This window comes from Ictidomys tridecemlineatus, chromosome 10, assembly GCF_052094955.1.
Source record: "Ictidomys tridecemlineatus isolate mIctTri1 chromosome 10, mIctTri1.hap1, whole genome shotgun sequence".
Classification (NCBI taxonomy): domain Eukaryota; kingdom Metazoa; phylum Chordata; class Mammalia; order Rodentia; family Sciuridae; genus Ictidomys; species Ictidomys tridecemlineatus.
This window is the reverse complement of record NC_135486.1, coordinates 142,432,259-142,451,633: the sequence shown is the minus strand read 5'-3', so window position 1 is coordinate 142,451,633 and position 19,375 is coordinate 142,432,259. Positions and strand designations below refer to the sequence as shown.

General features: G+C 52.8%; 1 protein-coding gene across 3 annotated transcripts in view; it reads right to left on the bottom strand.

Moving 5' to 3' along the window:
• Window positions 1–338: 338 nt before the first annotated feature.
• The window catches only part of Abat (4-aminobutyrate aminotransferase), a 77,718-nt gene continuing 58,681 nt past the window's right edge, over window positions 339–19,375 (bottom strand). For all 3 annotated transcript variants that reach the window (XM_005327163.5, XM_040278014.2, XM_040278015.2), the window contains exons 7-16: window positions 16,519–16,599; window positions 15,834–15,926; window positions 15,318–15,380; window positions 13,155–13,218; window positions 12,507–12,655; window positions 11,010–11,147; window positions 10,044–10,211; window positions 8,626–8,772; window positions 4,393–4,504; window positions 339–3,375 (exon numbers count right to left, since the gene is read on the bottom strand). In XM_005327163.5, the coding sequence (XP_005327220.1) occupies window positions 3,254–3,375; window positions 4,393–4,504; window positions 8,626–8,772; window positions 10,044–10,211; window positions 11,010–11,147; window positions 12,507–12,655; window positions 13,155–13,218; window positions 15,318–15,380; window positions 15,834–15,926; window positions 16,519–16,599 (1,137 nt within the window). In that variant the 3' untranslated portion in view covers window positions 339–3,253. The remainder of the gene's footprint in view (window positions 3,376–4,392; window positions 4,505–8,625; window positions 8,773–10,043; window positions 10,212–11,009; window positions 11,148–12,506; window positions 12,656–13,154; window positions 13,219–15,317; window positions 15,381–15,833; window positions 15,927–16,518; window positions 16,600–19,375) is intronic.

The window sequence follows — 19,375 nt, the reverse complement described above, 5'->3', positions numbered from 1 at the left end:
GAAATGTCCCCCATTATTGGAGCATCCCTTCACCTTGGAGGTAGCCTTGTGCATCTGCAGTATGCAATGTCTGTCTGATCCCTATACTAGGTGGTCGTGACCTTTCCCGCCAAACGTGGGCTGAGAGAAGGATGGTGCCTCATCCACCCTGACATCTCTGTCACATGATATGAATGTAGTGAGGATGGCCTTACAGCACTTCTGAGCCCAGGGTGGCTTACGCAGATAGGGCTTCCCCACGACGTCTCTACCAGGTGTACAATAGGTGCTTCCTAAGTGCTTATCAAATAATCATGTAACAAAACCATTTCTAACTCAGAAAGTCCACGTTCACGCTGTTGTTTCCATTATAAATTTTTTTTAATTTAAGAATACTGATCAACACAGGAAACATTTAATTCATGGAATTGTGCATGTGGTCATCAGTTACATTGTGGCATGTTAATTTCCTTATCATTTATTGGCACTGTCAACAGAATACTGTAAACAAGATCACTTTGTATGCATAAGTCTGCGATGCTCCCTAGCTATGGTTTCTACCATGAGCTGATATATAGAGATAGGATATATAGATATGTTAATGTGGAGCACAATTTTGCATGGTTACTGAGAGTCAGTAAAAATTATAAAAAACACCCATTTATAATAAAAAGGGAGGATGTGCTAAGACTTGCTAGTACTGGACTTGGTTTTCTGTAAAAGTGACAAGACACGCTAGAGACATTCACCAGACTCGATGGTACTAATGGGTGATGGGTTCATCTCCAGACCCCCACAGAAGCACTTCCTCCTGGGCTCTGCCCTGGACAGGAGCTGTCCATTGGCTTACAGTGTCTTCTCCAGACCCTTCTCAGTTTCTGCCATCTTGAGCTCTGCCAAAAATTCTTTTCCTTGGATTTCCTCCAGTTCACCCCCCCACCCCACAAAAGAGGACATCTCAGGAGCTCATCATGCCCCAAGTTGACAAGGGCTTGGTAAATGGCTTAAATATTTTACAAGTAACTTCCCTTGGTAAGGAGTGAATGATAAGTTCAGAAATAACTTTCCAGATAAAATGATCTCATTCCTCCATCAATGCCCCGTGGGGAGAGAACAGAATACTGGAGCCGTGCCCTCCACTGAAGAGAGCCAAGTTTCCCAGTGTTCCCAGGCTTAGAATTCTCAGGACTCCAAGAATCTTATTGAATATTTGCACCCGGTGCTAAAGTTCTCAGGAGAAAGCATACATAATCCCGTATATGCATCATGGTTGGGTTTGCATTTTTCTTGTTTGTTAAGTAAGGCTTGAACCTTGGGATATTGCCTATGGAATCTGGCTCCTCAGTTAAAGGAATGAGACTGTGAACTTCTGTATGCTGTTCCCTTTCTGGAACATTCTTCCGTGCCCTGTCTGCTTGGTGAACTTGCTCATTCTGCAAAGTCCTGCTCCTTGAAAGTTCCTCTACGCTTCAGGCAGATTGGGGTCCTCCCTCTGACTTACTGTGTTCCTCACCCGTCTCTGTCATTGCACTTGCCATTCTGATATATTTGGTTTTAGAGTCAGTTGTTCCCCATGGATAGTGAGTCTTTTGAGAGCTGGGACCACATTTTCTTTCCCATGTGTCTTCCAGGTGCTTAGCACAGGGCCTGGGGTAGCACAGATATTTTAGGATGGTTTGATGAGTGAGTAAAGATTGATGTATTAAAAAAAGCATACAAATGGGTGGGAGGGAGGCATGCCTCCTCACGTAGTTGGCAGGGCAAACATGACCTCAGACGTGGCAAAACTCCTTAGGAAAAACGGCAGATTTGCCGCAGACTGCAGGAATGCAGAGTGACTCAGGACTTGGGGATCCGTCCAGCTCTGTTAACGTTTCATCTCAACAAGAAAGGCTGATGGTCAAGCATGAGGAAGAGTGGGAGCTGAATCTTTGGATGATTAGTTATTAAAAGGACAAAATGCTGAATTGGGAACCTTGACATGTCCATCTTCCAAAATAGTCCACCAAGGCACCAGAGGCGCAGAGGTTTCCCTCTGGTCACAGAATACAAGCCAGACTCTCCGTCTACCCACTAGACCAGGCCTTGAGGCTGCAGGATTCTTGAGGGCTCTTTTTAGGAGCATCTGAGGTCAGATAAGTTCCGAGAAGGTCTCGCCTCTGGCAGAGATGCTGGGCCTTGTCCACAACCTGGACATAAGAATCATCTACCTGTGATCTCCAGCTCCGGCATCTCAGGCAAAGCGGAATTCAGGGGCAAGATAAGGAAGCAACCAACAGGTTGCTTTTCATGTGCAGGGCTCTGGTGTCTAATTCACAACACTTCCCTCAAGAAGAAAGCTAGTCCAGCAGTGGCTCCCGCTGACGAGTCAGCTCTGCTCAGAAGCAGAGTGAAGGCAGATGAATGAAAGCTGAGAAGGAGCCTCCCAGGAGGGGGGGTCAAGGGTCAGACCTCAAGGGGCCCCGGGAGATGGGATGAAGTGGCTCTGGGCTTGTGCTCCTGGGCGGACAGACCCGTGCTTCTGACCTTCCAGCTCTTGTGTGTCCCCTGCATGCTCAGGTCACACTTTAGGCTGCACATACAACAGGGAGGATGGTGTGGGGATAGAGGTGTCAGTAAGAACCATCCTCGATCCTCCTAGAGATCCTCCAAGGACAGAGGCCCATCATGGGTGGAACTGAGAGTGTAGAGGACCCCAGGAGCACTGAGAGGAGAGGTCCCCTTTCCCCAAGTTCAGTCCTCCTGTGCCTGCTTTGTGGTTCCTGGGAACCATCCATCCGGCACGGAATCATGCATGGGGTGTTCAGAGCTCCAGGTGCTGGGGAAGGAAGGGAAAGCGTGTTTGTTGCATAGGGTGAGGGGAAGCCAGCCGTCTTTGATTATAGGACAGGGCATTTGAGATAGCCTGGAACCCAAGAACCCTGGCCACCAGCCTCAGGAGCAGGTGGGCTCCCATGACTGGCTTCTAAAGAAATTGTCAGGATTGGGTGGGCTGAAATATGGCCAAGACCCACATGGCCCTCTCCAAGACTGTGCAGGACTCCACCAGAAATTATGGGCTGAAACCAACTGGTACCATTGGCTCTGCTAGGAGGAAAATCAAAGCCAGCCCCTTCCCCTCTCCCATAACCACCAAAACATCCCCTCCCCACAAATAACCCTTCAGTTTATGCATTCGCCTCTGATGCTTTTAAGTGGAAACATGAATTAGGCAAACTAATCAATTGACAACTGTTGAGATCGGGCTTCTCTGAGTGTAGTGGAAATGGCTTTTCTACTTGAAATCTGCTAAGATGTCGCTGAAAATATTGAGGAACAGGTGAGCATGGTGATCCCTGAAGACCAGTGTGGGACGGAAACGGATGGACTTGTCGCCGCAGCCCCCCAACACCACACCTGGGGGAAGAGGCAGGAGGTGGTTAGGCAGAGGGCTCCGGGTGGGTGTGCCAGGAGGGCTGGGAGGACAGTGACGCTCACCCACCACATGGTCCTCCTGGCCAGGCTCCCTCCTGACCTGCCCGCCCATTCCCCCACCCACCTCAGCCCTCCTCTGCTTCTTTCCTACCACCTGACTCTGAATGCCTGCTCTCCTTGCCCTCCAGAGGCTCCTTATGTGCTGGGGAAGAAAACTCAGGCCATGCAGGCATGAGCTGTCCTGGCGGAGGGTCTCTGCTTGGTGCTCAAGGGCAACTTCCCATCTGCAGCGGGGCTTGCTCCCACCTCCCCTTCCCTGCTGGGGAGGGAACCAGGGGTTGCACATACTAGAAGGACCCAACCCCCAGCCCCTGGTTTTCTCATTTTAAAAAGGAGGCCGATTGTCCCTGCCTGCGGGGCTGCTGCAGGGATTCCACAAGAAGGCATGAGAAAAAGGTCTAACTTTGTGCCTGACACATAGTAGGTGCTCTGATCACATCATAATCCCCCCTCGCCCACTTAAAACAATTCTGAGGCTTCCCTGAGCTCCTAGCGCCTGGCATCTGGAGCCTGATGTGGGCCTGCTGCACTCCGCCAGTCCCCGTCTGTCCCCACCTCCCTCCGCTCTTTCTGCTTCTCCACCTGTTAGCTCCACCTGCCTCAGGTGTGCCTGCATGCTTTCCTTGCCCAGGATGTTCTTCCTCTCCTTCCCCACCTGGCCAAGCCCTGTGCCTTTGTCAAGGCTCGGGTAAAATGTCACCTCCTTAAAGCTGCCTTTGCTGACTTCTGGCCCCCACCATTTCCCCACCTGATCTCTCCACCCCTCCATCTCACCCCTTCCCCTTCCCCAGGATTTGTAATCGTAGTAGATTACAAAATTACAAATTACTGCTCCGCTCCCTGTGAGATTGCACCTCCCTGAAGGAAGGACCCTGAGGGTTTCTTCACAGTGACTCTGGACACTGATGAAACTCAAATGTCCATTCTGGGTCTCCTTACCTTTGTTTCTGGCAATTAAAATGAGTTTGTTCCTTATGGATTCATCTGGAGTGTCGAAGGAGCAAAAGGTGCCTCGTCCTCTCACCCTGCTGATGTACTGGGGGTACCGGGCCTGCAATGGGGTGACAAAGAGGGTGTCAAAGCCATCTCTTGGGCACCAGCTGGGCTCCGTGGCTGTGCTTTCTCAGATGCCTCTCCTGGTCCAGCCCTTGGGGCTCTGCTGGACTGGTATATCCCACTGTTGGGATAAGAGCTCTGGTTCTGGAGAATCCAGGCTTGGGTTCAGAACTCAGCTGTCTCCTTCACATCGTGCAACCCTGGGTGGATCATCTAAGTGGCCCACACCTAATTCTTCTTCCGTAAGCCAAAGGTGCAAATGCCACTGACCCTAATAACCTGTGCAAAGATTTTAATGGGATAGGGTTTATGTGCCAAGTCCTATGCCCAGGGCCTGGCACTTAGTAGGTGCTCTTTATATGTTAGCCATCTCTATTATTAGCTATTCTAGAAACTACTATTCCTTCTAGAAGGTATGCTCCTCATTGAAGGCTTTGGGGTTGGGAGAGGCACTGGGTTGAGTGGTGCCTGGTCGCACCATTTGGAACCTGTGCAAATAACCTTGTTCGGAATAGGGACTTTGCAGAGGTAGTTAGGATGAGTCCCACTGGACAGAGGTGGGTTCTGATCCAATGACAAGTGTCACAACTGATAAGATGGGCGTTTGGACACAAGCACAGTGGGGAGGAGGCCAGGGGATGGTGGAAGCAGAGACTGGAGGACACATCCACGAGCCAAGGAGCGGCAGCCCCCAGAAGCAGGGCGAGGCGGAACCTCCTGGAGGAACAAACCCTCCCAGGACCGTGTGAGAATAAATTCTTATTTTAAGCCACCCAGTTTTCAGCCATCTGGGAGGGTCCATCCCTCCCTGCTCTACACTGTCCACATGAAGGACAGCGGTGAGGCCTGGGAACCCTGAATCCTCTCAGGCACTGGGAGGGGCATTGCTGGAGCAGCTCTTCTCTCTCAACAGTCCCTGGTGGAAACTGCAGACCCCGTCGTGCTCTGGTGGCGATGGAACCCCTCCCACACCAGCGAGCAGTCTCTTGGGAGGCAGGGATCCAGGTCTGTTCCATTTGGACATAACTTAGGGCCCTTGTGACACACACACACACACACACACACACACACACACACACACACACACACACACACTCTTAATGGCTATCGACTGAATGAGTGCAGGGCAGCAGGAACGACAGCCCCTGCTCCAGGCCGGGCTCTGATGGCCTGTGGTCTGCACGTGTGCATCTGTGTAGGCCTCTCCCTCTTAGTCACCCATTTCCCTCTAATTACTTTAGGGCCTTCCTATAATCTCAACTCCTTGCCTATAGCTTTCTGAGATTCCAACAGAGACCCAGAACCCCTCCCACCCCTCTAAATTAGCCCCATGCAGGTTCTCAAAAGCAGGATGCCAGGGAGTTCCCCAGGACACTTTTTGGCGCGTCTTCACCTGGGCTTGCTTTCACTGGGGAGGCTGGAGGGTCAGGAGGACAATGCTTCTCTCCATGCCCCTGTGCAGCACCGAGACCTCAGGTCTGACTGCCTGTCCCGTTGTTCTCTGTCCCACTGGCCTATTTGGGGTCATCGTGGACTGTTGTGAACTGCTCTGTCTTTTCTCTCCTGGTGCCTTTTCTTTGTGTTCCCAGTCATGTCCCCACCAGGCCGTGTGCGCTGCCTGTCCCTTTTTATCTCCAGAGTCTGCAAGCTGCCCCATGATGATGTCTCATGAGGAGGGCAACCTTGGGTCCACGTGGACCTTTCAGGAAGGGAACTCAGCTCAGGACAAGGGGCAGCCCCAGGACACCAAGATCCCTGTCTGGTCTGGACCCCACATGATGTCCCGCAATTGACTAAGATGACCCCGAGCAGGGCCCAGATGCCTCCTGGGGCAATGAGTGTCACCTGTCACTTCTGCCCATGCCATTTCCCAGTGTTGAGGCTCCCAGCAGGAAAGGTTCAGCCCTGTTTGGATGATTTCCCTCTTGCCCTGCCCCTCTGCCACCCTCAGTTTAAATTCTAACTCAGTTCAAGAGGAACCCATCAGAACACACCCACTGGGGGTCTCAGCTACCTTCTGAGCGACACTAACCCCTTCAGAGTCTTCACAGTCAGGCAGACCTGGCTTTAAAGCTTGGTTCCCTCACTGCTGCCTGGGCCTGGGCAAAGGACACATCTCCCCAAACCTCCATCTTCTCATCCAGAAAATAAAGATAGTCATATTTTCCTAATTTCAAGTCATTCTGAGTTAAGGTTTCCAAGTAAAACATAGGATGTCAAACTAAATTAGAACTTCAGATAAACAACAAACAATTTTATAAAGTATAAATGTGTCCTAACTGTTGCATGCCTGGGATATGCTTCTGCTAAAAAAAAAAAGAGAAAATCAGTTGCTGTTTCTCAAACTTAACTGGGCATCTTCTAATGTAATTTGCTAAATCTGGCCTCCCTGCATGGGGGTGGGGCTGGAGCCCCTGACTCCTCTTGTATCCAAATCCAAGTTCTGGACCTTGGATTTCTGAGACTTAAATTTAATGTTGGTCCTGTCTTTTCCTCATTAAATATGATAACTCTATTCTAAGATAACTCTATTCTGAGATAAAGCCTTCAACACAAGATGTGGCATAAATAAACAGAAGTTATCATCATTAGGTCCTTAATCATGACAGAGAGGTAAACATCAGCAAAGAACACAGACCATCAGCGTCACTACCACCAACATGAAGATCATCAGCACCACCATGGCCTCCACCATCACCATCATACCACTGTCAATATACCAACATACCATCACCATCACTTCACTACCATTACCACACCAGTATCACCAACATCATCACCATCACTATCATACCACTGTCAATATACCAACATACCATCACCATCACTTCACTACCATTACCACACCAGTATCACCAACATCATCACCATCACCATCATACCACTGTCAATATACCAACATACCATCACCATCACTTCACTACCATTACCACACCAGTATCACCAACATCATCACCATCACCATCATACCACTGTCAATATACCAACATACCATCACCATCACTTCACTACCATTACCACACCAGTATCACCAACATCATCACCATCACCATCATACCACTGTCAATATACCAACATACCATCACCATCACTTCACTACCATTACCACACCAGTATCACCAACATCATCACCATCACCATCATACCACTGTCAATATACCAACATACCATCACCATCACTTCACTACCATTACCACACCAGTATCACCAACATCATCACCATCACCATCGCCTTCACTACCCTTACCATCACTATTATCACCAACATTATCACCCTACCATCACCACCACCACTATCATCATCACTATCCCCACCTTAGTGAGCTTCTGTTCATGTCACTGCTGGCTGGATGATTCAGATACCAGGTGAGGGACCCTTTGAGATCAGCCACCCAGAGAAAGGCACCTCTTCTTCCCACTCCTGGGTTCTTTTGGCTGGTCCTGGAAACACTGGTTCTCTCCCAGCCACCTCCCACCTTGGCCCTGAGTCTAGGAGAGGGCACTTGTGTGTGTCGGACAAAAAGCTCTAATGCAGACCTGTCCTTCCCAGTGGCTGCTGAAACGTGATGAGTCCAAACTGAAATTCGCTCTAAGTTTAAGATGTATACCAGATTTTAAAAGCTCAGTATGAGAAAAATAATCTGAAATAGCACATTATTTGTTTTCTGTATTGATGACCTGTTGAATCGATCATCTTTTTGATATAATGTGTGAAGCAAAATATATTCTTAAAATTAATTTTACTTCCTCCTATCTACTTTTCGTGTGGCTTCTAGAACATTTAACATTACCTACAGCTGGCTGCAGATCACGGTGGACAGGCCTGCTAAGCTTGGGAATATGCAGAACAGAAGAGGGAGTGAGGAGCAGCTGTGGGGCAGGAGGGGGTGCGCGCCAGCCTCTCCAGGGAGGGGTGTCTGAGCTTACATCCGAGGGTGAGCCGGAGTCAGGAGCGGGGGAGGGGCGGTGTGGAGGAGTGGGGGGGCGCCTTCTCTGCGGGTAGCTTGGAGCAGCCTGGCCCGCTCAGGACCTCTGGACAGCAGGTGCAGTGCCATGTGAGGGTCCGGCTGCAGCCCTGGGGGTGCAGGCACCTGGAGAGTGGGTCTGAGTGGGTACCTGGAGGTCCAGCAGCCCCGTGAGCAGGGCCTTCCCGGCACGGGTCGCGTTATCCAACAGGTCCTCCCGCTTGATGACATTGATGACCTCGGCCAGCAACAAGTTCTTAGATGGGTCCCCCAGCCAGGTGTTGAAGATCCGGTAAGGCTGGAAGGAGGTGGAGTGTCAGGAGGGCTCCCGTGGCCACTCCCTGCAGGGCCCCCACCTTTGACACACCTTCTTCTCCAGAGGACACCTGCCAAGGGCCAGGAGGGCAGCAGCCCTGCTCCCCCAGATCCTCCCAAGTCCGCCTTCAGGCGTGCACACTGTGGGGAGACGGAGATGCCGCTCCCTGGAGATGCCTCAGGCCTGGGGAGGTCAGGACGTGGGGCCTCCACTCGGGGCTTGCACTGAGTATCAAGAGATGCGTCCCCCGGTGGCTTTGTGACCGTGAGGACATCACAGAGTGAGCGTCCACAGACTAGGGCAGTGGAGACGCTGCTGGGTCATAGGTGGTGCCGTCTTGGGGGCCACCACAAACATGAGGTGTGTTGTCGAGCGAAACCTCAGCCTGGGGTGCATGACTGGCCTGTGACCCTCACTTCACAGGGCAGGGAGCTGAGGTTCTGAGAGGGGAGGGTCTCACCCACGGCAAATGCAGCTCATGGAGGGGGAGCTGGACTGGGCTGTGGGCACTCTGCCCCTGATCGGTCCCCACTTCAGCCACCCTCAGCCGTTCGGGGAATAGGCAGGGCTGTGGCCAACGGAGCACACACTTCCCGCCTCTGTGTCTTGAGGACTGGCCGGTGACCTGGCCTTCTGGAGGGTGGAAGCGTCCTGAGGGGTTTCTCAGGCTTCTGCAGACAGGAAGGGGCTCCTTTCCATCGCTGCTCTCCCTTCCCACGGCCTAGAACTGAGGCCTGACTCCTGGAGTTCCAGCGGCCGTTTCAGACCACAGGAACCTCCGGGTAGGATGGTGGGAGGAGGATTCCAGGCCTGATGTTGCACACTCATCGGTCTGTACACCCAGCAGTATCCTGTAGTGGTTTGGGGCATTTGAATCCTGGCTTTGTCACTTACAGGCCTTGTGACCTGGGACCACTTACTTCTCTGGCCTGTTTCCCCATTAGTAAAATGGGGATAACAATAACACCCACGGGTTAGACTGTTGTGAGGACTGAAAGAACCTGTGAAGTGCTCCGCACACAGCACGGGTCCCGTCTGCCGTAGCAGATTGACTGATCTTACTGAGAGAGTCTGAAGACGGACAGTGGACGGCTGTGCAGATGGGTTTGCACAGGAGCTGGAGCTGGGGTCACCATGACCATCGACTAAAGTGACAAGCTGGGCCTGCCAACCCCTCAGGGACGTACCGGGTGCCCCGAGAGGCCTGGTTCTGGATGGCACGCCCTCGCCCACGGCCTGCTGGGCCCACTCACCGCGCTGGGCCTGAACTCCTCCTTGTGGAAGAAGCCCCCGGTCATCATCTTCTTGCTGAAGGTCATCACGTCTGCAGGGTCATCCAGGCCCCAGTGCTCGTGGGCCCAGAACTTGCCTGTGCAGCCTCCTCCCGTCTGGACCTCATCCACCAAGAAGGCACAGCCGTGCTGGCCCCAGACGGGAGACAGGAAGCAGAAATCAACACCCGACAAGGTCAGCGGCCCCAGCCCGCACAGTGACCTGCCATTGGACCCAGAACCCAGCCACAGCTCCCGCTGGCTCAGCTGCAGAGCAACCAACGTTCTTGGGCTTTGAAAATCAAAACCAAACCCTCCAGCAGAGGAGCAGCTCCAGCCGAGCTGTGCCAAGTGCTGCGCATGTCCTGAGACCGCCCAGCTGCATCCAGCCTGTTTGGCTTGGCCTTAGTCCCAGGGTGGACCCTGGCAGGAGTGAATGTGTCCATAGTGGGGAGGGGACGTCACCTCCTACACTCAGTTTCCACATTCTGCCTGTCGCCAAGCCCATTGCTAACACGGGACTGTGTCTAAACCAACTCATGACTTGTAGCGTTTATCTGCGGACTCACTGGTTTGAAGTGTGAGTCATACACGCACAACCCGTTAAAACAGACACGGGATCTTAACACAGTTTGTCCAATGGGGCCCCATCGAGTATGGACCACAACTGACTGAAAGATGGGGTGAGGGTCTCCAGAAAGGAAAGAGAGGAGGCTGAGGCCTTCCCAGGAGCCGCTTAATTATCGAGAAAGCTCCAAATGAAGGCAGCAGATTGGTGGCTGATTTTGCAATGACATTTAAAGAAGCACCCCCCACCTCCCCCACCCACCTCCTCTATCCAGGACGTGACCCCAGCTGCACATCGGGATGTTCCCCGGGTTCCAGAGCCCACTCTTTGCTCCTAGAACCTAACCCAGAAGCCCCTGTGGCCTCGCCATGTTCTCTGACCTTCCTAGCAATGTCTCTCAGCTTCCGGAAGAAGTCATCCGAGGCGTGGTTGTCTCCACCCTCGGACTGGATGGGCTCCACGATGACCCCAGCCACCGTCTTCTTCTTCTTCCGATATTTCACGATCAGGTCCTCCACCTGGAAACCATGGAAAATGACAGCAGCTTGCGAAGGTGACAGTGCCTCAGGGACGCTCCTGAGCTGTGTCCATGGAGGGGTCTGGGGCTCCATGAGCCCCTTGGATGGTACTGAGAGTGCTGTGCCACTTTGGGGACCAGCATGGGTCCTCTAGGAACAATTCGTCTGACCTGAGGTGGGCAAGGTGCCGGTGGGGAGCAAGCTGAGCCCTGGGCCAAGTGACTGCACTTGGGAAGCCCCGTCCTGACCCACAAGGCAGCTGTGGCTGGCTCAGAGAAGCTGCCGGCAGGGAGAGCCCCACTGCCACCGCTGCACCTCGTCACCCTGACATTCTCCTTGCTCTCATCGTAGTTGTGAGCATCTTTTGGCAGAATCTGGGATGGCTCCTCTCTAAAACACTTTGTGAAGCTCATCTGCAGACAGCGACCCCAACAGGGCAGTGTGGAGTGGGGTCGGGGGAACACTCGGCATCGTGCTTGGTCCAAATTGAATTGAGCTCTAAGTATAAAATACACACAGTGTCCCAGACTCAGTGTGGAAAGATAAAATGTCTCTCTGATCATTTAAAAATACTAATGACATACTGACATAGTAGGTTCAACAGAATGCTGTTAAAGTTAATGTCTTTTTAATTTTAGAAACCTCGATGTTTGGTACAATGGCAAACACCTCTAATCCCAGTGGCTCAGGAAGCTGAGACAGGAGGATCCCAAGTTCAAAGCCAGCTTCAGCAACTTAGCAAGTCCCCAAGCAACATAGCAAGACCCTGTCTCAAAATAAAAAATAAAAAGGAAAATAGGGCTGGGGATGTGATTCAGTGGTAGAGCACCCCTGGGCTCAATCCTCACCCCCCAAAAAATATGAAATTAATTTTAACAGCACTTTACTGAACTTAATCTATCCAAACTATTATGTCAATATGTAATGAATATTTAAGATTTACTAGTGATTTTTTTCATATTAAGCCCTTAAAATACTGGGTATATTTCATACATAGAACACAAGTCAATTTGGACCATGCACACCAAGTGCTCCCCAATCCCACCTCCACAGAGCCCTAATAGGATCACTGTCATTACAGATGAGCTTCACATGTTATTAAAATGAGGAGTGACCTCGGGTTCTGTCCCCAAAGAAGCGTGAGTGATAGAGAAGCTGGTACCAGAAGTGGGGGATGAGTGTGGTGGCGAAAGAGGGTTTCACCACCCTTCCGGACACGGAACACGTGAGGAATGAGGTCTCTCTGTCCCCACCTCCTTTCCAGGGACCATGACCCTCATCCCAGATGAGATGTCTGTCCTCTGGGCCAGGCAGGCAAGGAGGAGAAGGGAGCGGGGAGGTGAAGGGAGGGGGCGGTACCTCCTCCAGGCAGCGTGCCTCCTCTTGCTCGTTCTCCTTCACAAACTCTTCCAGAGGGTATTTCAGCCGCGGGAACGGTGCGATGGGCCAGTCGAAGGAAGGGATGTCGATCTTGTGAATTGCTTTGGAGTGCGTGGTTGCCAGACAACCTGAGCCCAGCGAGACAGAAGAGCACACGCTTGGCTGGGGCAGTGGCACGGACAGTCTTTGAAGGGGACATGATTTCAGCCCCAGACCTGAAATGGCCAGGGAGTCTCTGGCCTGCAGATCCCAGCTCTTGTAACATCCTAAAGAGCCCACAAATGTGTGTGTGTGTGTGTGTGTACGTGCACACACACATGCACGGGCACGTGCACGTGCACGTGTGCTTTATGATTTGCCACTCATTACACACAAGCTCTGAAGATGAGACACAAGGGTTTAAATCCAAGCCTCTGCCACTGAATGGCCTTGGCAAGTTCCTTCTCTTGCTGACCCTCAATTTCCACATCTGCAAAGTGGACATAACGGTGCCCCTCTTTGGGGAATCGTCTGGAATCTACGAGAATTGCGTAAATCTCCAGCGCCAGACCAAAGGCGGTGGCGCTACTGCTGTTGCTGTTGCCATCACTGTAAATGCCACCCTGGGACCACATCCGTCCTCCTTACCCATGGTCCTCCCGTGGAAAGCACCCATGAAGGAGAGGATGCTGTAGTCGGGGCACCCAGGGGCCTAGAACCAAGAAAGATCAGCGTCAGTCATCCTTGTGAGGACTGGAGACCAGTGTGACCCTGCCAAATGGAGGAGGAAAGTCTATCAGAAGAACCATGTCCTTCCAGGCCGAGAAGTTGTAAGCGGGTCCCTGAGGTCCCTACCCAGCCCCTAGATGTTCTGTTCTGTTCATGCACTTAAAGAAAAAGTTATCAAATTTAAGACCAATTTCACATATATCTGAATTTCTGGCTTCCCATGAGTTCTGCACAGGTGGGACTTTTTCTCCCTTGCAGGTGGCCACAGCGCTCATGCTGTGCTCCTCTCAGCTGGCACCTCTGAACTCAGCCCCTGTTCTGCCATCTCTGCCAGCTCAGCCCACACCCTGCCCTCCACAGCTCTTAGGGGGTCCCATGTTGCTGGGTGTGCTGCGAACTGGTCTGTGGGGGACACCCACCTTTCCCACTCCCCCGTCCCCTCTGCAGCTGCCCTTGGGTGTGAGGGTCAAGAAGCCAATGCAAGAGTTCCCAACCCCTGCCTGGCCCCAAGGAAAGGATGCAGCTGCCCCTGCTGGCATGGCTTTCTGGTCCTCCACTTGCAGCTCACTCTAGAGAACTCTTGGGCAGCCTCAGAGGCCACCTGCGCCAGTCTCTGGGAGGTCCAGGCGGCATTTTCCCTGAGACCTCTGGGTAAAACTCCAAGACCTTTCCCCACAAATTCCAAAATACCCTCTTGCCAATTTTTTTCTTTGTTTCCAGTTTACAAATGTAATACGCACACATTCTTATGTGTATCTGAATACAGCAACTAAAAATGATGGACGGGAATCTAAAAATGCCCATGGGAAGGACATGCCTGGGTGTCAGGTGAGGGAAGCTCAGTCAGGGAGGGAGGTGGGAGAAGGGCCCTGAAGAAAATGGTCTGAAAAGAAGAAAGAAAGTAAATCTGAAGTGGAAGCAGTTTCCTGTGAATACGGAGGAAGATGTGGATGCCTTTGGCGAGATTAGGAGAAATGCATATGAGAAAGTCTAAGGAAAAGGAGAGAGCCAGCCACCGCCAACCCGCCAGCAGGACCTTCCTGCACACGAATTCACACGGTGGACAGCAGTGACCGTGTGGTTTACGTAAAGTTCCAGCACCCGTCCAGGCCCGGAGATAGGCTTCCTAATTATAATGGTTTCAGCTGAAGAATATTCTGAGTGCAGGCAGAAGCTGATCAGGAGTGGGTTCTTTTTTTGCAGGGCCTTGCACATGCTACACCCCCAGACCCCCCCCTTTTTAAAGCAGCAGACACTTATGTTTGAACTTCACACAAAATGAAGACAAGCCTACTGTGGTTGGAGGTGGGTGGGAATCTTGCCTTCCTGCCATCTTTGTCCCCCAGGGCTCTGGTGTTGAAGGCTGGGTCCCTTGCCTGTGGTGCTGCAGGGAGTGGTGGAAGCTTTAGGAGGTGGGGCTTAGAGGGAGGAAGTTAGGTCATTGGGGGCATGTCCTTGAAGGGGATATTGAGACCGGGGCTCTTCTCTTTCCCTTCCCAACCACCAAGAGGTGGGAGCTTCCTCTTGGCTGTGCTCCCACCATGATGAGCAGTCACTACAGGACCTGCGCAAGAAGGACTGAAACCTCTGAAACTTTGAGCCAAAATAAACCTTTCCTCCCTCAAGTTGTTGATGACAGGTATTTTGTGATAGTGACAGGAAGCTACTGATGCAGCCACCAATCTTATTTCCCTGGAATAATCCCCAGCCCCCGCCATCGCCCCAGCAGTGCCCACCTTGGTGTCTCTGTGAACAATGAGGGTTCGCTTTGCAACTCCTAGTTACCCAATCCTTCCTGTGTACCTAGGTGCCACCAACAGAACACTCTGTGTACACATCCATGCTGGTGCTTTGCATTATTCTAGAGAATACATCAATGGCCTTTTAGGATCTGTCAGATTCAGTCAGTTGTTCTGGGAAACTGGCGAAGGCTGGTCAGGAAGAACTCTACTCCATCTTGATCCCCAGGGAGTGGACTCAAGAGTGAGGAGGCTTGAAACGGGCAGGCTGGGTCAGCCTGTGTCAGCCGAGGGGCTGGGGCGGCTCCCCGCAGATGGATGACAAGGAGCCCACCGCACTTACCTGGTTAATCATGCAGGTGTCCAGCTCCTCTTTGGAGAAACTCCTTTGTCCTCTTTCCTTGCTCTGCCAAAACAGAACAGGACAAAACCTTAGACACTGAAGACGGGGCAGCTACCTGGCCCCTAAACTCTTTCTTTAGTCCAGTCAACCAGGGGGTGCTTTCTGGGGAGCTGGTCTCCTGTATTGATCGTGGTATGTCTCCATGGGCCCCAGACTATTCATTGTACTTGCAGTGAAATAGAGGACCGTGCACCGCGCATCGCGATACGTTACTATTCTCCACGTGACACCTGTGCCTGGGGAGGGCATGTGTCCCGCAGTAGAAGTAGTGCCGTCACACTGGGTGGGTTTGACACCAAGACCTTTCCACCACCCACACCAGGACACTGGGAAGCTGCGTCCAGGCCCTCCCTGGAGTTCCACCTTGGCCACTGCAGCTAATACTCTGGCCCATGGGGATAACCGTCAGGCAGGGTGGGCGTGTGGTGGAATCCGCGTGTCTGTGCCCAGCCTCACCCGGTACCACATGAAGATGGTCTTGAAGGCGTTTTCGTTGGAGCAGGAGCCACAGGCCATAGTGATGAGCTGGGTCATCCCTTTGGGAGCCACCTGCAGTGAGGGAGTCAGCTGTGAGCCCAGGCCCGGGGACCCCAGCTGCATCTGTGAGGGGCTGTGCCCTGGCTCCATCACCCCGTCACTCAGAGGCCAAGGACAGGAGGGATGCCTGGAGGAGCCGGGTTGGGAGGGTGGACTCAGGCTTCTCCAGAGGCAGAGGAGAAGCCCAGGGGGCCCTGAGGCCAGCAGAGGGGACAGACGGCCAGGGAAGCCCAACCTGCACCTTCTGATGCAGCTGCCACCCACAGACACCGCACCCTCCAGGTGGGAAGTCAGGGTCCCGGTGACTTCAATCCTTGTAGCAACTGAAACTGAAAACCCAGGAGGACTGGAGACCTCGGGCCGCGCTCCTACCAAGGACAAATATCACACTGCCCGGTTCCCTTGGTCTTGCCCACAACTCCTTCTTTCCTTCAAGAGGAAAATTGGAAATGATCTTTATGGAAGAACAAGGTTTTGGAAGCAGCTCCCCATCCTCCATTGCAATCCTTGCTGCCCCTGACTGGACCACCCCAGGACAGCAGGGCGGGAGGCGGAGGTGGGGCTGCACAGTGACAGGATCGTCCCCCCACCCCACCCCACTCACGGAGAGCAAGGACTCCTGAAGCTTCTCCACGAAGTTCTCTGGAGGCAGGATGCCCAGCGCAGGTCTGTTGACGAAGGTGCTCTGCAAAAGACCAGGGACAAATGGTTACTTCCCAGGGCCGACCTGCGTCTCTTTCCACCTTTCCACAGGTGATGGGTTCGGTGGGCTCCACAGCACAGCGGGCTGCTGCTGTCCTGTCCGGGCAGTGACACATTTCCCTGCACTTCAGAGTTCACGAGGCTGCTCTGGATCTGAAGAGGGCGTTCCTTGGTTGTGCTCTCCGTTATCAGATGCTGCAGGTGGGAGGTCTGGGTGAAAGGTAATGGGATCTCTTTGTACCATTTTTCGAAACTTCCTGTAGCTCTATTATTTTAAAAATGCCATCAGAATGGGAAAAAGGAGAGTGACAGGTGCCATCCAGGATGCAGAGCTGGAGGGTGAGATGGTGCAGCTGCCTGGGAAAGCAGTGTACTGGCTTCCTGTGATGCCCCAGGGCATCGTCCTGTGGCCCAGCCGCCCACCCCAGGTGTTTACCCAGGAGAAGAGGAAGCGCACACCCACATGGAGACAGGTGTGTGCATCTTTGTGGTGGCTTTTATTTCCATTTACCCCTAATTGGAAACTATTCAAATGTCTCTCTGCTGGGAAGAGGGAAACAGCTGTGGCTCGTGCCCACCACGGAGGACGACCCAGCACCATCAAGAACAATGCATGGATTTGGGTTCGGGCGACCACGTGGAGAAAGCTCAGAGCCGGATGCCAAGTTAGAGGTAGAAGCAAAGGGCTGTGTGGTCTGTGTTTCCATTCATATGACGTTCTGGAAAAGGCAGGCCACGGGGAACAGGACAGCCATTGGTGGGCTGACCCAGCTGGGAGGGGATGTCTGGGGCAGGGCACTGCTCTGTCAGGAGTTTTTAAAAGATTGGGGTAAAGCCGGGCGCCATGGTGCCTGCTTGTAAGCCCAGCAGCTCGGGATTCTGAGGCAGGAGGTTTTCGAGTTCTACTTGGAATTTCCGAGTAGAACAGGGGCCTGATGTGGGGGTCTCAGCCTCAGCAACAGCGAGGTCCTAAGCAACTCAGTAAGACCCTGTCTCTACATAAAATACAAAATAGGGCTGGGGATGGGGCTCAGTGGCCGAGTGCCTCTGAGTTCAATCCCCGGTAACCCTCCCACCAAAAAAAAGGGAAGAAAGTGGCCTGCACTGCTTGCTTGTGGGGTTGGGAGGACACCCCCAGTGGCTCTCTCTGCAGCAGCACCAGGCCAGGTGGGGCCGTTCCCCTTCCCAGGGAGGCAGGATGGGCCCGGACCGAGTGGACAGTGAGCCCTGGGGAGAAGCGTCACTGCACCGTGGGGCTCACACCTGGCCGTGTGGGCAGGGCCTTATGCTTGCCTAGCTGACCCTGTCACTTGTGCTGACCAGAAGCACGCACTGTGCCCTGGAGGAGAGCGATGCCGCAGAGCGAGGGGCAGTGTGTGCTGAGCCAGCGGACTCACAGTCCAGCTCGGCACGCAGCAGGTGGCGGCTGCAGGGGCTACTCTAGGGGCCCAGGAGGGGTCTGAGCCAGGGACACACAGCGGGGGGCCCACCAGGAGCCAAGCCCTGCATTTCCTGGGGAAGTGGAGTCGGGGACAGTCTTGGGGGTCCCCAGCTCCCCTGGCAAGCACGGGAGGAATCTGGGAGGGCTTTAGTTTAGATGGACAGACTTATTCTAAAATACGGACGTTTAATTTCAAAAGCCGGGTTGTCCTGGGATTTGGGGTCTTCCTGGGTACCTCTCTCTCTCCCCTTCATAATCAGTGTAATAAGCTCAATGCAAATCCAAGCAGTGACGTCACTGTGTGGGGGAGGCTCAAGGACAGGGAGGCTCCAGAGATCATTGTCCTGGTGGCTTTGGGACTTGGCTTGGGTCACTAGAAATTGTGGCAGATTCATACCTCTGTTGCTTTTTCTGCTCTGTGACTATCCAAGTGGGTCTCAGATAATTCCTGGGGGAAAATAAGCTTCCCCATTGTAGAGTTAGCAAAACTGAGGACCAGAGAGGTCAAGCAACTTGTCCTAAGATGCACTGACAGAAAGGGACAGAAGAACCATGACACAGACCCAGGTTGCTCGCTTCAGGTGCCACTCCCTGTCAGACATGCCAGGCAGCCTCCCCAGGCGATATTAATAGTTCTGGGTACGAGTTGGCTTGGCACAACTGGAGACTTGGGCTTGCTTAGGGTCCTTCAGGGAATGTTTCCCCCTAGTTCTTCATAGAGCTCCTAAGAAATCTGGTGCATCATGAGAGTAGGGTGGAAGCAAATTGCCCTCACCGTCACAGGCTGCAGGGCACGAGGCTCCCAGAGGGCAACAGGCAGGCTGGCAGCTTGACTGGGTACTGCCTATCTGGGCCCAGGAAAGCTGTGGGGGTGGTGTTCTTGTTCAGCAAAGCGTGGCATTACGAGCAGAAGGTATCTGGGACATCAGGTCTCAGAATCAAACGAGGGCAGGTGTCTGCAAGCCTCACTATCAGTCAGCAGTCTTAAAGTGCAGCACGGAGAGAATGGGCTTAGGTTTAAGTGGCTCTGCAACCCCAGGCAAGTCACTTAACCTCGCTGAGCTTCCGGGTCTTCATCTGCCCAAATGGGGTCAAGGTGTTTTTAAGGAGCTATAAAGTGACATAGCATTCAGAGAATGCTCAGTCTCAAACAACTGTGCAAATGGGAAGGCCTGGCAGTCACAGGTCTGTGTCCACGGTACCTGGCCAAGGACCCTTTGCTATGTTCATCCCCTGCGCAGGGAAGTCAGATTGCAGCTGTCTTTCACTGCACTGTGACTGTGCACATACAAAGCCCAACAACCCTTACCCAGCTTGT